General features: G+C 35.7%; 1 protein-coding gene across 1 annotated transcript in view; it reads left to right on the forward strand.

Annotated features, from left to right (window-relative positions):
• The window catches only part of LOC148509478 (uncharacterized), a 621587-nt gene that overhangs the window by 506952 nt on the left and 96048 nt on the right, over window positions 1-18587 (forward strand). Inside the window, exons 59-63 of the mRNA XM_088443077.1 lie at window positions 9567-9605; window positions 10761-10877; window positions 14809-14853; window positions 15815-15859; window positions 18183-18230. Of these exons, the coding sequence (XP_088299203.1) occupies window positions 9567-9605; window positions 10761-10877; window positions 14809-14853; window positions 15815-15859; window positions 18183-18230 (294 nt within the window). The remainder of the gene's footprint in view (window positions 1-9566; window positions 9606-10760; window positions 10878-14808; window positions 14854-15814; window positions 15860-18182; window positions 18231-18587) is intronic.

An 18587-nucleotide genomic window follows, 5' to 3' on the forward strand; every position in this document is an offset into this window, starting at 1 on the left:
CCAATGTCAGTGCATCTTTTGGGGGGTGTCAGGCTGATTTCCCCAAATCTGACAGGACTTTTCTCTGGTTTCGAACTCGCTGGGTTCCGTTATCGCTGATTTGGAATTGATTATGGGATAAGCGGGGATGAGCGCAATACTTTTCTGCATGGAAAACCAGCGATGTGGGTGAAAAGTCCGGCATGCGAAAAGTATGGGACTTTTCGCTGCTAATTGAATATGCCCCTAAGTCATAATCTACATTCTGGACTCTAGAAACACTACATTTGCTATTCAAAGGCCAGTTCTATTTATCTCTATGTATGAGTTGGATGCTTTCTAGATGTTCATACATTGTTTTGAAAACCACCAACAGATGACACTGTAGTTATTCTGTTTGTAATTTAAAATACCACAGGGTCGAAGGATGGATCTTGTTTTTTCTTACTGAACTAATATGTGAATTGAGAATAGGCTTGTTGTTTATTTCTATCTATCTATTTGTAAAGATTAATAGATTATGTGCTGCTGATCAAAACAGCTAGCTTTCTTCATTTGCAGCAATCTGACTTGTGTACATTTTAATAATGCATACTATTGCCCTGGGAGAGATTAAATAAAACAGAAATATAAGCTTTAAATAAATACACATTTTTTCATGATGACATTATACAGTATGTAAATGCCTATTATGTATGTATGGCAAAAACGATTTTCAAAAAGTTTAAAATAAAGTAAAAGCAACTTTTCTTGCAAGGTTCCGTAAAATGAAATGTGATGAAACTTAAGACCAATCATTCAAATACTTTAAATACAAGCAAATTATATAGCAGTTTTAATTTCTCTAGTTATGAAAATTGCTTTACCTTGCATTGTTTTTTTAATTGATTCAAGTTACCGTTGATGCTTTTTGTTTTTTCTAACAAGAAATTATATATATAAAATACTGTAACATAAGCATTGAAACGTTGACACCTTCAAGCTGTGTGTGGAGTTTTTCTTATTTGCATGGAGTGCCGCAACCGGATGGATTCTGTGTTAGTAAACATTGTGGGGGTAACCAGCTAAGTAACCATTATTACACTGAGTGCCGGACTTATGTATTTTATATATATATATATATATATATAAAATATATATGTGTGTGAGAGTGTGTATATATACATATTGTGACAGGAGGGTCATGTAGCTACAGCTGAGAGTACTGTAGGTTGGCCCAGGATGGTGCAGAGTGAGTTGGGACATACTCACTGCCTGGTTACCTGGGTGGAAAGGGCCAGATCTGCATTTGGCCGATATTCTTTTAATGGAGGAGCCTTACACTAGCATATAGCAGTGTTACCATCAATTACCTTGATGTTCGTGTGGGTAATAATGCTGGCAACCTGTCCATTGAGATTTATCAAAAGGAAACTGAAAAAAATACCTTATTCCTGGCTGATAGTTTTCACCCTGATCCATTGAAGCGAGGGCTTCCATTCTTGCAGCTTTTGCGAGTAGTGCACATCACATCAAATTTGGAGGACTTACCTTTTGCTTTACATGAAATGGGCCAGAGATTTATTGCCAAGATGTTTTTTTTTTCAACATATTTGATTGACTCTAAGCATATACGTTAGACCATATTACGAAATTGGCACATAGTACAGTCTGCCAAGAACATCGGATGTTTTTGTAAAGAAAGTCCTCTCTTCTGTTACAACAGGAACAGCAACATCAAATATCTAATTTCAAAATCTAATATAGGTCCTATAAAAATTAAGTGCTGGATACAATCCATAAATGGAGTATACAAGTGCCATGGGTGGGTCAATTGCCATTTTCTATTACTTGGAGATCATTTTGTGGACCCTAAGACTGACATCAGATATGAAATTCAACATCATTTGGACAGTAACAGACGTTTTGTCATGTATTTGATTAAACTCCCCTAGAATTTATTCTATGTGGGTAAAACCATCCGTGACCTGAAAGAGAGAATTGACCTCCATCGATCCTCTATCAAAAAAGCTCTCCATGTGGTCGATGTGAATACACCGCCGGTGGCGAGACACTTTGTGTCCATGAAACATCTTATGAAGTACTTTAAATGTATACCAATAGATCACATTCCACCACTAAGACATGGTGGGGATAGGAACAAATTATTGTTACAGAAAGAAAGCTTTTGGATTGACCGGTTAAACGCTGTTGTGCCCAACGGGCTTAAAGAGGGACAATTTTTTGGCTGCTTTTTGTGAATAGATCCCCATCATGTTTGTTAAGGCTTATTTGTCTTCAGTATTATTGTGTGCCAGTGCCTTAATGGACTATTTATTCCTTTTTTCCTTTTTTTTTTTTTTTTTTAGGTAGTATTTGTTATACTTATGAGTAGTTGTTCCTTATTACATTGTCTTTGATGTTTGTATAATAATATGCTGTGTAGTGCACAAGAACCATTTATACCTATTCAATCGGGACACTGTCGGTTACGTTGGTAGTTGATGACTACTCCTTCATTCGGTGATAATGGTGGAACCTTGCTTTAAGTGTTATTGGTGAACCGATTGGGACCTATTATGTGGGCAGCATGTACAGCCACGTGTGATGTTCATTCCTCTGTTATTGTTTGAATGACCATAATGTCGCCTATATATATATTCGGTTACCATGAACACTGTTGCTATGGTTGTCTTGACGACCACTGCATCATTTCAGGTTCTGTGGAACTGACCCATTTTAAGACATTGCTGGTTTATATTGAGCCGTACAGACTGTTGATATGGTTGTCTTGATGACCGCTGTACTACTTCCGGTCCTGTGGACCGAACCTATTAAGGCAGATTGCTGGTTTACACTGAGTCCTGCAGATGCGCTTTGTCACTTCCAGTTTCGCTGTAGCTGGCAGCGGGGGCATGAGCCCGTGCAGGTGAGCTGTGTAGCACTTGATTGGTTTAGGTATAAATGTGTGCTTATTGCTTGAGCTACTGTGTCCATGAGGAAGGCATATGGCACGCGGAAACAGCTGTCGTACCTGAGGTGTGCATTGAGGATGACAGATTGGCTTTTTACATGACCATCATGACATATGCTAAGTATCATATTACAGCGTCATGCCTCTAGATAGAGATGTGGTGCACACAACGCTCATATGCACAGTTTGATGTTTCTGTTATTTTTGCATTTATAAAATGATGTGCTGGTGCTTTAGTTGTACTATATATATATATATATATATATATATATATATATATTTATATATATATATATATATCCATATTGTAGCAGGAGGGTCATGGAGCTACAGCTTAGAGTATTGTTGGTTGGCCCAGGATGGTTTTCAAGTGCAGAGTTGGGGCATACTCACCACCTGGTTACCTGGGTGGAGAGGGCCAGGTCTGCTCTGCATTTGGCCCACACTCTTTTAATGAAGGAGCCTGATATTTTTCAAGACCCTTAACCCTAGACCATTGAGCACAATGCTGATTAAACTAGCTTAGAAGTAAGTAATATTGTTTTTCAACTTTGTTCTTTTCCAATCTGACTGGCAAGATAGCTCTTACAATGTGCAGTTTGAGCCCTCCCATATTTTTTTTATTATCAATTGGTTTGGATAAACACTGCTTAATGTATGAAACATTTTGAGTTAAAATCAGATTCTAAATACTTTATAGCATTTTGATATGCAGTTTGGCCTTAAGTAAATCTCATGATTCAGAGGAGTTCTATTTCTTACATTATTTTTTATATGGGCCATGCATGCATATCAAATGCATAATGTTATTCTATGTGGAAAAGTATCACTTTTTTATAATATTTATTTCCTTGAAACTAAGGACATACATTTGTTACATGTTGATGATGTTCTTTTCAATTTTTTTTTTCAGTAGAGTGCCAAAGGACTGTTATAATTGTCACAAAGTGTTGAATGGCACTGCTGTCTCAAATCTCTTTTACAAAATGGTATTGTCAGAAATTACTTTAGTAACTAGTAACAAAAGAAGCACAAACTATTCCTGGGAGCACACTTAGAGACACTTAAAGAATATCAAAAATATATCATTTAATTGCATTTACACATTTAAAATAACATTGAATCACTATGTCGGATTTAATTGAAACATTAAAGACTATTAAAATAAACTATTAAAATAGATTTCTCTGTATCCTGAAAGGCAACCTGACAATTAATAAAAAAGAAATAGAAAAACTCAAACAAAACAAGATTAAGTTATACTGTAGCAGCAACACAGTTAAGGGGCCCATACACCAGCAGTCAAAAAACAACAATTTAATTATTCTGCAATTTTTTTCCTGATTTATGGATTTCCCAGTCTGTACCCATGCATTACATATTTTGGCCCTCATTCAGAGCCATACGCTCTGAGCAGAGCGCACGCTCTGAATGAGGGCTGTCCTCCATAATTATGGAGCGTCCTCCTGGACTCTCGTATAGCTGTGGGTCACCACCCACAGCCTATACGAGCATGCAGGTTGATGGCCGCGATGGTCTTGACCATCGCGACCATCGCCACTGCGAGCCGGAGCCTGCGGTTGAGTTTTTCAACCGCAAGGCCCGGAGTGATTTTGGCTCTATCAGAGCCAAAATCACTCCCACTGACATCACTAGTGATGTCAGTGGGCCGGCTTCTGACGGTAGGTGTTCCCTTGGGAACGCCCCCGTCAGGGAGGCATGCCCACCAAAGGGGGCGTGCTGTCAATCAACATCGACAGCACGCCCCCTTTGATCAGACACAACGAGCGAAGGAAAGTCCTTCACTCGTCGCGTCTGGCGCATGCGCACGACGGAGCTCCCACCATCGTGCGCATGCGCAGTGCACAACATCGACCCACTTGCGAGCGGACAGCCGCTTGCGAGTGGGTCTGAATCAGGCCCTTTGTTTCAGTGATTTGCAGATAATTTTCAGGAAATATGGTTCTGCCAATCATGAAAGGCTCATAATTTTACTAGTAACAGTCAGCAAACTGGCTGATTGTTACCATACAGTAGCAATCTACAGATCCCATTTGTCAGTGAAATCCAACATGTTAGACAACCTGATTTACCAATTCTGTTCACTTTTTGGTAGGAATTGCTGATTAGTGTACCCATAAAGTGCCAATTTTTCCCAAATCATCTGCAAAACAGGGAATTGTCCCAATCCATCTCAGATATATAGGAGCCTTTATCAGAAGCAGATTGAGCTGTCAATTACAGAAAATTTAAAATAATTTTCCATTTAAGCAATAAGTAATTAAGAAAAATTATCTGTGAATATACTAAACCAAATCAGCTTATAAAGCTAATATATCTATAACTATAGAGATAATAGTAATTTTGTGGAATATAAGTAATATAAAAATCCAGAACAATACAGCAATAAATGACTGAAAAAAGATCACATCACTACTTGTGGGTGACTTTCATAATCCCAAAAGCTGGGTGCAGAACAGATCTCTGATCACTTCAGAAATGGCAGCAAAGTCTCATTTTGGGCAAGATGTTTAAGGATCAAATTTATAATGCAATCTTTAATGAACATCTTTACATACTTACTTGCGGGATCTTCCAACAGTATGCAGCATTCTCTTGTTGCCGGGAGAGCTCCTTGATACATAGCTCTCCCAGAGATGACTTGTTACACTTTCTGGAGCTTGATGTTTGATGCATGCAGGCACAATGCAGCCCCATAGAATCATATCTGCAGCAGACATCGGAGCATGAGAGAAGAGAAGTGGAAGGGTGGTGTGGGAAAGGGTAAGGGGGTGAATGGAGATAAATGGGAAAGGGGGGTGATGAGAGGGGAAGAAGGATAGATGAATTGACTATTGATGCTGAGTCATGCAAGTAGCATCAACAAGATGTCCCAAACTTGTTTGAATTTGGCTAGTGGGTTGTCAATAAGAGGATCCTAATAGCGGTTAGCAGCTCAGACCAGGTAGATGGGGAATGCCATAAATTATATCAAAATGTAATCAAGATAAAAATAAAAACATTACATGTGAGTACTAATTCAAACTTTAATATACAGTCACTGTAAGTATTTAAAATGGGAGATATCAAGCGCTAAGGGGGAAATAAGTGCAGTCAATAAGATAAAAATGTGCATACAGCTGCCTACCACCTGGGAGTATGCTAACACTCCCAAAAGGCACAATATTTGCTGTGAGTGAAAGAAAGCAACAAATAGGTGGAACGGCGCTAGATGCACATAATATACCAAATAATATAAAAATGTATTTAATGAAAAAATGAACAAATGAGTATAAAATAAATGACAATATAATATGACAATGGTAAGTACTCTGACCATGAGCTGAAAATAGTGAACATGGGTACTAAGTGTTCAACCTCCACATAAATACAATGTACCAAAGCAAGAAACAAATGTATCGTCTGTTTGGAAATGAGGTCACACTGCAGCGTGTACTAAGGGTCACATAAATGAAAGGTCACATGGGATGCGGATCACTGTGCCATTGTGATAACGCTGCTGTTTGCAGTGAAACACGTTAAAGGATTACAGACATTCCCTCCACACCTCTCCAGCTTTGGAAACCCTTCACCTACGGATTCCACCTATATCAATTTCCAGAGCCTGCACCGGGACTACCCTTTCCCTGTGGCTGTCAACAGCTGTGAATCAGCTTGGCTTGCCAGGTTTGATGCCGCATCACCTCTCTGGGGTGAGCCAGTAACACTGCTGGGGCACTCACAGCTAATACCACTAGCCATTGATACATAGTGCTGAACCCTCCTGACACCAGGATTCATCAGCCGCTATTCTCCACACTCACCTGAGCCTGCACTGGGACTACCACCATATCCACGGCACCCTCCTGCCGCGATTCAGCCATTCACATCCAGGCTAACAATGCGACCCAGATTTGGAGAGTGCATTTGCCATGCCAGGAGCTAGATGAACATCTACTAACTCCAGTGAACAGGTACAGTGCCCACAGTGTATTTCCTATTTGGCTTCAGTGTCAGCTTGATCACACTTATGGTCAGTGTTCCATTATAACACGATCAACTAATGCCATTGGTTGGGACTTTGTCACTTGGACATTGATACCAAGAGAAACCACAGATGATAACTGAGTTATCAAGTAGGAGCGCTGCAATGGGTAGGTTTCCAATTAATTAAGAGCAGCTGAAAAATAGGGATAGTTAGTCCCTTAAACAAAGAAAAAGCATACAAATAATACCAGCGCTCAAATGTGATAGCATTAAATATAGATCATATTTTAATCAAGAACAATATAAAATACACATATAAAAAACAAATGGTTATATCAGTACGAAACAAGAAAATACTTAAAAAAGGAAATTTGCATGCTGAGCAACATATAAACGTGAAGGTGATCCACCATATAGGCTGCATATGATCTGTTAGGTGGATAAGTTCAGCAATGGAATATTCCACAATGTCTCACTACAGCCATAATATTAGTCTCTTATACCGCAATAGTCTTAGAAGACTTGAGAGTCCCAGATTAATAGTATGGTGAGAGGGGATGTGCACTCCCAATTGGAGATATAGTTACCAGTGTCAGTGTCCTAGATCAAATGGGGTCTTGTTTTTAGCAATGCTCTCAGAGCTATCACAGATGGATACTCCCCCTGGGCACGGATCCTGGTCCAAATTCAAAATCTCCAGTGTTAGATAATCCTACCAAAGTATAGGGAAATGTATGGATTCCAAGCGGTAAAGGTGGTCTCCTGTAAGCCAAGTACTGACGCGTTTCACTGCATAGAGCCGCAGCTTTATCAAAGGTGATGTTACTCTAGCATAATGCCCTTTTTATTTCAGTTAGCCAAGATGTCAGCTGATTACCAGCTGATGTACATTAATCTCATTCAGTATCAAATACAACAAAATAATACAACAAATGAATATCCAAAAAAATTTAAATAAGAACCACATTTATAGGAGGCAAACCCAAATATTAAACCAATATTATAAAGCATTCTGATGGCTAAAATAACCCTAATTGTTCAATAACACTCACCAGCTGTTGCTGGAATACAATTAGTCACATGTCTCTCCATCCGTAAAGGAAACGTGGAAATAATTTAAGTTCCGTCCACATGATGGACACAAATGTCACATGGAACTCACATGACAAAGAGTGGATCCCATTGGTGTTGTCAAGGTGATGGTGGTCCAGACGCCAACCACGTGATCTCAGATTGATAGGGATTGAAAAAATCCATTGTACATTACGGGGGGGGAGATCATTTTAGATATCTTTGCAAGCAAGAATCTTATTGGATATTTCGTTCGAATTCCCTTCATCCCCATTGCCTATTTAATATTTGGGTTTGCCTCCTATAAATGTGGTTCTTATTTCAATTTTTTTGGATATTCATTTGTTGTATTATTTTGTTGTACATTAATCTCATTTAGTATCAAATACATCAGCTGGTAATCAGCTGACATCTTGGCTAACTGAAATAAAAAGGGCATTACGCTAGAGTAACATCAACTTTGATAAAGCTGCATTGCTAAAAACAAGACCCCATTCGATCTAGGACACTGATACTGGTAACTATATCTCCAACTGGGAGTGCACATCTCCTCTCACCATACTATTAATCTGGGACTCTCAAGTCTTCTAAGACTATTGTGGTATAAGAGACTAATATTATGGCTGTAGTGAGACATTGTGGAATATTCCATTGCTGAACTTATCCACCTAACAGATCATATGCAGCCTATATGGTGGATCACCTTCATGTTTATATGTTGCTCAGCACGCAAATTTCCTTTTTTAAGTATTTTCTTGTTTATTACTGGTTTTACCATTTGTTTTTATATGTGTATTTTATATTGTTCATGATTAAAATATGATGTATATTTAATGTTATTTGCATGGACATTGATACCATCCTTACACCAGCGATCACAATGGCACAGTGATCCGCATCCCATGTGACCTTTCATTTATGTGACTCTTAGTACACGCTGCAGTGTGACCTCATTTCCAAACAGATGATACATTTGTTTCATGTTTTGGTACATTGTATTTATGTGGAGGTTGAACAATTAGTACCCATGTTCATTATTTTCAGCTCATGGTCAGAGTACTTACAATTGTCATATTATATTGTCATTTATTTTATACTCATTTGTTCATATTTTCATTAAATACATTTTAATATTATTTGGTATATTATGTGCATCTAGCGCCATTCCACCTATTTGTTCCTTTCTTTCATTGTAAGTATTTACTAGTATTTTTTGCTATTTGAATCAAGTTACCCATAAACAATATATACTTTATTCACATTAAAATATGTAAACATTATTTGAAAAAATTCTTATTTTATTTTACATTGATGTGCTAGTCTTAGTAAACTTTGCAAGACTTTAATATGTTTTTTAAACAACTAATTCATTCAATAAAATGTATTATTGGTAACATAATTTTTTTTAACATTGCAGTGGTAATATTATCTCTAATGCATAAAGAGTGTGAATTACTATTACAATGATGCAAATATGATGATTTCAATAATGAATTTTAGATGTTTAGGATAATACAGTACATCTGTGAATTCCATTATTATTGTCATATTTAATTAACAATATTGCATTCCATAGAAATACCACTGAAGGAGCAGCAAGAACCAAAAGAGCCAGGTAAGAGGTAAATTAGAAAAATGGCAGTTTGCAAAGTATACTTTTCCACCAAACATTATAAATAAAAATGTAATAATGGGACAGGTTTAGAGGTGAGATAACTGCATAGGATAACAACTAACAATCTGATGATGATAATGATTTTGTATTTTATTTGTAATTGTAAAACTGGAAAACTTCATAAAATTAAAGCTATTGTAATGTCTAGTTGTACATTTATAGTTTAGAACCTTAGTAGTTTAAAAAATAATAAAAATAGCTAGAATCTGATTGGTTGCTAACCCTTAGAGGTAAATGCATCAAGCAGTGTAAAGACTGGAGAAATGGAGCAGTGGAGAAGTTGCCCATAGCAACCAATCAGCATTGAGGTAACATTTATTAAGTATATTTTATAAAATAATATGTAGAAACTGATTGGTGGTTATGGGCAACTTATCCACTTCATTCTTTTTACTGCTTGATACATAACAGACATTTTTTTTATTTGTTTTTTAAATATTATTACTGTAAATGCGTGATTTCATTCCAGAAATGTAACATCAATTTTGATTGATTTAGATCAATTTAAAATTTATCAAAATTTATTAAACTCGACCTTTAGTAAATATACCCTGTAGTCTTTTTAGTTTGTAACTTCCATAATTGCTTTCATCTGTGTGGTAAAGGAAGTTACACATGTTTATTTCCATTATTGTGTTGAATAAGATGCTTCAGGAGTGCTGTTTAAATTTCATTCAGATATGATACATCCATGAGATTCAGTACCTCAAGAAACTATAGAACTATACCTGTATGACTTATCCAGTAAATTGATACTAAGAACCCTGCATGGTATAATATCTGTTACATTTACCTTAAACAAATTGTATTTTAAATTCTAACTTTTATTTTCACCATACTGCAATTCAAACATAATTAGTGACAAATTCTAATTAATGTAAAACAGTACAGAAAAAGTTGCATATTATAGCTGTCAACTGTCCCTCATTTGTATTTAAGAAAACTTTTTGATGATTTTTAAAAAATTCTGCCACAGAGAAGAGACAAAATGTTTTAATAAAAATGTTTACATGCCCTTTTGCTATTTGTTATATTGGAAAGCATAAGGATGTAATTAATAGTGTGTCTTTATTAATGCTTGATTTCTTTATTCAGGGCAACCAAATGCTCTTTTGAAGATATTAGCTGCTCTTCAGGACTTTCAGCAAGGAATTGTTCAACTAGGAGGAGACTTAAATCTCTCTTTATATCCACTGTATAATATTGGCACAGGTAAATATTATGGTCTGCATGGAAGACGATTAAATATTAAATACCATATAAAGATTTGCATTAAAATGTTGAAGCTACAGTATTACTGAGACCTGTTTAAAACATACAACTATTGTCACTTTTATATACAATGAAAGAAATTTACTAAACCTGCTACTTTCCTGCATGAGTTAAAAAGTCAGTAATATAATATGGTTAAATTATTTTTAATTTATAGATATATCACCATCTACTGTATAGAGGAGAACATTTTTTTACCACTTTACTATGACTCTGGAAAGGGTGTGTGTGTGGAATTAGAAAGCAGTGGTTGAAATGCCTGTGTTTCTAGCTTCTGAGTTGTCCTCTCTATCAAACAACTCCTCCATAGTGTCACAGAGCATTGATTGTTAGTCATGGCTGTTAAATGATTTCGAAGGGGGCCTTAGTTAGCTCCAGGATTTAATGGAACTTTAATTGCCCACTAAACATAAATAGCAAGCAGCAAAATACATGAAAGTTACTAGTACTTTTTTTTAAACACATCAGACTTGCTCTTTTTCTGAGGTATAATTTATCTTGCATTCAATCTGTTTAATATCTCTGCAGTGAGTCACTCTAAGTACATTATAATGCAGTGAATCACAGAAGATAATTCTAATTATATGTAAAAAATCTATTTATAGGAGGAATAGTTTCAAATTAAGTTCTTTCAGGGCATAGTGACTATTCATTTTTGTGGTGAAGTCATCAATAGACAAAAAAGGAGGTGCTATATTTAAATTTGAATTATGTTAACTAATTATTTCACAATCCTTCACCTCTGCTGCTGCTACCACTGAGGTGCTGGCCCTCTATGTATACAATGATAAAAAAGAGAAGAACTAGTCTAATGTGGAGCACTGCTGTAGGTTTAGGAAAGTGCAAACTTCATTCAGATTCATTAAAACATATACATAAATAAATAAAGAGATTAATAAAATATATATATAATAACAACCAATATCAATATGTATCAGAATAAAATTGACAATCCTTAATGACCATAATGATTAAGAGATAAAATGATGCATGTAGAAAGACATATAACTGGGGTCCCAGACTCTTATTTTGACATTGAAACAAAAATAACAAATGTATCTCTTGTGTTGTTGTACTGATTATAGATATAAGCAGTTAAGTCTCTATTTATGGTTACAATAGTAAACTATTTGTAAACAAAAAAAGAGATGTAATTCTTTGGTAAGTTTCTGTACAATGGTATAATGGTAATAGATCCAGCAAATGAATAGTTATATAGCTGTGCCTTAGCCAAAATATATTATTCATGATTTGTCAAGCATTTGTCTATAGTGGTCTGGATATATCCATAAACATATAAATGTAATCACTGCTATTGTGTCTCTCCATTGTGACTTACTCCGGTTTTAGATATGTTTAAGTTAAATTCGTCCTACCGTCCTTCTGGTGACAGATTTCATAGTTGATCAGGCTCTGCTGCCTGGTAGTAGTAGTAGTGTTCCATAGAAAACCGGGTGTTATTCCAATCCCACAGGTGAGTCAGCGTGGGTGGCTTTAGTCAAAAGCCTCTCCTCCGGCTTCATCTCTATTTCATAGGCCAGAGTCTGTGTTGTCAGCGGTGTAGCTGTCTCAACCTTGGGCGGGAAAGCACGGGATGCTAAAGTGCAGTGGATGGGGGATTCTGAGCTACATCACAGTCAAGGGGAGTGATGATGCGTTTCTCGGCTGGCTGCCATTTCTTCAAAAAGCTTCAACTCCCTTGTTCTTTTGTCCTATCTGTTACACTGCTGCCAGCCAATCAACTGATCATATCAATCAGGCTTCAGCTGGTTAATTACATTCCATGTTAGCCTCTTTTAAGAAAATCAGATGCTATTTCAGTTAAAGAGGATGACCGTATATAGAGGATGACCGTATATAGCGCAAACATAAATTTATAAAGTTTGGGAACTTGTTTAGACAACAGGATTCATGTAGAAAACATATATAGACATAAAGAATAAGCAAATAATAAATAAACAAAAATATGCATATACATATATAGGCATATATAGAGGTACAAAGTTATATGTCCAATGTTACGAGATATGGATTAAAGGGATCGCAACAGTTATATTTCAGCAAATGTTTGGCTACTTGTATTGTGAAAAGATGTATATCACTCATTAAGACAATTATATATTGCTCAATAATACAAATAGATTTTACGTATATAGTATTTTTCTAGGTAAATAATATTTCTCTAAGGTAACTTATAGTGATCCTCTTGGTAATACAGATCGTATAGTATTAGTACCGGCAGAAATCTATAACATTTTGTATATTCTTTGATAACTTGAGCAGTTGGTAGTACATAATGTTTCTGTTACTTGTTCCCAAAAATTTGCAACATTACTGGCCTACAACACACCAACATGTATTGCAATACACGTTGGTGTGTTGTAGGACAGTAATGTCGCAAATTTTTGTTTACAATAGAATTGCTATTGTAACTATAAATAGAGACTTAACTGCTAATATCTATAATCAATACAACAACACAAGAGATACATTTTTTATTGTTTCAATGTGAATATAAGGGTCTGAGGCCCCATTTATATGTCTTTCTACATGCATCATTTTATTTCTTAATATGGTGATTAAGGATTGTCAATTTTATTCTGATATATATATATATATATATATATATATATATATATATATATTGATATTGGTTGTTATTATATATATTTTATTTATATATTTATTTATGTATATGTTTTAATAAATCTGATTATATACTGAATGAAGTTTTCACTTTCCTAAACCTACAACAGTGCTCCACATTAGACTAGTTCTTCTCTTTTTTATCATTGTATACATAGAGGGCCAGTACCTCAGTGGTAGCAGCAGCAGAGGTGAAGACTGTGAAATAATTACATGTCATCAATAGACCCTGATTCAAATTTGTGAGTTTGAATATCAACACATGCATTCACTGCTCACAATAATTTTTAAATAACAGTAATTAAACATTTTTTATAATTAATAAAACATTTATTTTTTAAATAAACCTGAAATACTTTTGTGTTTGACTTTCACAAATTTATAGTATCTACATTTGTTATGCAATCTTTTTTTTTAAGAAGTATAGGTCAGTTAATTGTTGGTGGATCCACTCTAAATGCTTCGTGTGGGTTACTAATCATTTTACCTGTGATTCCTTGAGGAAACCTTTAAAATATGTGCTCTTGCAAAACAATGATAATTAATGCGAAACTAATGTTAATAGTGAAGAAGGCAGATAAAATATGTAAATTGATGGTTAAATTGTGGTAAATATTCTCCATACTTTGTAAAAGTTTCCTCACTGTTTCCTCCAGTTTATTTTTACACACATAAGAGGTGTTAAACTAAAGTAAAAAGAAAAGTAATAGTAATATTCATATAATAAAGAGTATATTGTAGAGATGTGCGCAGACAACCATGTTTTGGTTTTGGCAAAACTACCCTCAAGTGTTTTGGTTCGGATTTGGTTTTGGATTTTTTTTTTTAATTGAAAAAACCTGCTAAATTAATGTAATTTGGACCTGTTTACATGCAATCTAAAACCGAGACTCGGGTTTTAAATCCGAGTTCCGAACTTACAGCAGTCAGGACTCAGTTCTACTCGAAATCCCAAAAGTGATCCAAGCTGGGAATTGATTCAACTTGGAACCCTTATGTTTGAGTGTGTTAGTTTTTCAGGAAAACAAATCTGTAAATCTGTGCATTTACCATATTATTATCAATTTAATTAATTATGCAACCTCCACTTTTAGAGAGCATCCCCATTTATTTATTTTCATATATATGCTAGAACAGTTATAAAAATATAATTTTATCTGTTGAATTTAAATATGTATATAGAGTAACTGCATTCCACTGACCACATGTTTATCACTTTTATTAGAAACAGTGAAAAAATACGAAGCAGAACCAGCTGAGCTGAAAAAAGGTAATAACAATATATTGGTCATTATATGCAGGAAGTTACATAAAACCTGCTGCTGTATGAACATGTCACTAAATAGCATATCTAAATTGTCATTCAAATTTTTACTCTTTTGTCTAGTTTTCTTTCTTGATCCACAACTGCTTTTATTGCTTTTAGCAGTTGTGTTCAAGACAATAAATAATTTATTTTTATGGACATTCATAAAGGAATGAAATGCACATTGCTTCTAAAGCCCTTAGGCAACATGGTGAAAGCCGTAAAACCTGTACAGTATGTTGGAAATCTGACTGGTCGCATGCTACCACAAAATACTGTAGTAACAATAGATTTTTATATTAAGATGTTGGATCTGAAATCAAGGTAGATTTATTGAAATTCCCTGGACTTGCATTCTTATCACTCTTGTTCTTTCCATATTCAATGTCATCTCCCAACTTGATAGGACTATCTGCCCCAAATGAGAACTAATCCTGATAAATGTTTATCAATAATCTGTAATCTAGGCCTCTCTGCCTCCACATTTTACAAAAGACTCTCATCTCTATTTAGCTTCTGTCTCTACTTCAGGGGTATTCAACATACAGCCCCCACCTGCGGTGTAACTACACATCCCAGCATGCCCTGCACAGTTTTGCCATTAAGGCATACTAAACTATGGCAGGGCATGCTGGGATACATAGTTCCACAGTGAGTGGAGGGCTGAATGTTGAATAACCCTGCTCTACATTGTAACCACTTACCCTACTGACCCTGTCTTCCCCCCTCATTAATAGACCCTGTTTTAACTAAAAAATATTTTTCTTCTGTTTTAACTGTTATACAATTGTACACTTAATGACAAACCTTTTGTGTACCTCTGTGTGATTAACTTGTTTATTTGTTGGTTCTAATACTTTAAATAAAGTATAGATTATAACCAGCATTTTTTGTTACATGAATATTTAAAAAAAATGTTTTACAGCTCCATTGAAAAAACACAAAAAAGAACCAGCTGTACAAATAAAAGGTAAGTAAAAAAAGCAGCCATATAACCCCTAAGCATCAGCTACATACTCACCCCAAAAAAAGAAAATAAAAATGTAACTCAAGCATGATATCATCAGGGGCTATGCCCCTATAGATGGTGACTACTGCATTGCAAATGCTTCTGGCGAATAATTTTATGTCTGCCTTTGTAGTAATTACTGTAGTAACTTGACTTTGGGTTGTGCAGCATTACAAGTATCTTGCAATGATTCTGGCATTTGTGTTCACATAGAGATTGTACACATCATGACAATCAACAAGCTCACTGCATCCCTTATTTACATATGTAACTGTGCCCACTTTATGCATTGACTATCACTATTACATTTTAACTTTTAAGCATCCTCTTTAGGTTTCACTCATTATGGTGTTCTGCTTGTTATTCCAACATTGATTGTAGATGAGTGAAGTGAAATGTGCATGATGAATTAGATATTACAATTTATGGGTCTTCATATAAAGTTTTTCAATTGTAAATGGGAGTGATACATACAGTTAGGTCCATAAATATTGGGACATTGACAGAATTTTTAGATTTTGGCCTCTCTTCACCACCACAATGGCTTTGAAATGAAACAAACAAGATGTAATTTAACTGCAGACTTTCATATTTAATTTGAGGGTAATTACATCCAAATCAGGTGAACGGTGTAGGAATTACAACAGTTTCTATATGTGCCTCCCACTTTTTAAGGGGCCAAAAGTAATGGGACAAACTAAACAATCCTAAATCTAACTTTCACTTTTTAATACTTTGTTGCAAATCCTTTGCAGGCAATTACAGCCTGAAGTCTGGAATGCATAGACATCACCAGACGCTGGGTTTCATCCCTGGTGCAGCTCTGCCAGGCCTCTACTGCAAATATCTTCAGTTCCTGCTTGTTCTTAGGGCATTTTCCCTTCAGTTTTGTCTTCATCAGGTGAAATGCATGCTCAATTGGATTCAGATCAGGGGATTGACTTGGCCATTGCATAACATTCCACTTTTTAGCCTTATAAAACTCTTTGGTTGCTTTTGCAGTATGCTTTGGGTCATTGTCCATCTGCACTGTGAAGCGCCGTCCAATGAGTTCTGAAGCATTTGTCCGAATATGAGCAAATAATATTGCCCGAAACACTTCAGAATTCATTCTGCTGCTTTTGTCAGCAGTCACATCATCAATAAATACAAGGAAACCAGTTCCATTGGCAGTCATACATGCCCACGCCATGACACTACCACCACCATGCTTCACTGATGAGGTGGTATGTTTTGGATCATGAGCAGTTCCTTTCCTTCTCTTCTCTTCCCATCACTCTGGTACAAGTTGATCTTTGTCTCATCTGTCCATAGGATGTTGTTCCAGAACTGTAATGGCATTTTTAGATGTTGTTTGGCAAACTCTAATCTGGTCTTCCTGTTTTTGTGGCTCACCAATGGTTTGAATCTTGTGGTGAACCCTCTATATTCACTCTTGTGAACTCTTCTCTTCATTGTTGACTTTGACACATGTACATCTACCTCCCGGAGAGTGTTCTTGATTTGGCCAACTGTTGTGAGGGGTTTTTCTTCACCAGAGAAATAATTATTTTGTCATCCACCACAGTTGTTTTCCATGGTCTTTCGGGTCTTTTGGTGTTGCTGAGCTCTCCGGTGCATTCTTTCTTTTTAAGAATGTTCCAAACAGTTGATTTGGCCACACCTAATGTTTTTGCTATCTCTCTGATGGGTTTGTTTTGATTTTTCATCCTAATGATGGCTTGCTTCACTGATAGTGACAGCTCTTTGGATCTCATATTGGGAGTCAACAGCAACTGATTCCAAATGCAAATGTCACAGCTAGAATCAACTCCAGACCTTTTACCTGCTTAATTGATAATGAAATAATGAGGGAATAGCCCACACCTGTCCATGAAATAGCTTTTGAGTTGATAGTCCCATTACTTTTGGCCCCTTAAAAAGTGGGAGGCACATATAGAAACCGTTGTAATTCCTACACTGTTCACCTGATTTGGATGTAATTACCCTCAAATGAAATCTGAAAGTCTGCAGTTAAAGCACATCTTGTTTGTTTCATTTCAAAACCATTGTGGTGGTGAATAGAGTCCAAAATCTGAAAATTCTGACAATGTCCCAATATTTATGGACCTGACTGTAGCTATAGATATTGTTTTAGTAATCAGTATCAAGGAATACCAAGGCTGAATTTTATTTTGTATATGAAACAGTGTGGTTGGAGTTTTGTTATGGGCATACAGTATAATTTATTTTAAATGGACATATGTGTAGAGTAGTAAAATTCTATTTAATCAATTTTTTTCAGAGACACCAGAGAAAAAACACAAAAAGGAACTAGTAAAACCTATGAAAGGTAAAGTTTTTTTTCTAAACTTATAAACAAGAAAGTGTAAAAAAAAAAGCTTTAATGGAGCTCGCTATCTGATAAATACAGTACTGTATCTCCGACTTTAGAATACATTCTAGAAGAATATCATACAAAGTCTTACACCTACAATGTATTTATGGAGTTCTGTATGTTAAACTACATTACAATGTGCTACTTGCTAGCAGTGTACCCGTATAACTGGTCCTCAGATACTTCTAATAGTCTGTCACTGCTATACTTGGTTTAATATTGTTTTTATTTTTTGAATTGAATACAACAAGACTAACTATTACATGATCTATGCCAGTACTGTGCAAACCATGGGTCTGGACCCCAACAGTC

The sequence above is a fragment of the Taudactylus pleione genome, unplaced genomic scaffold (genome assembly GCF_031769625.1).
Source record: "Taudactylus pleione unplaced genomic scaffold, aTauple2 ptg000326l, whole genome shotgun sequence".
NCBI lineage: Eukaryota > Metazoa > Chordata > Amphibia > Anura > Myobatrachidae > Taudactylus > Taudactylus pleione.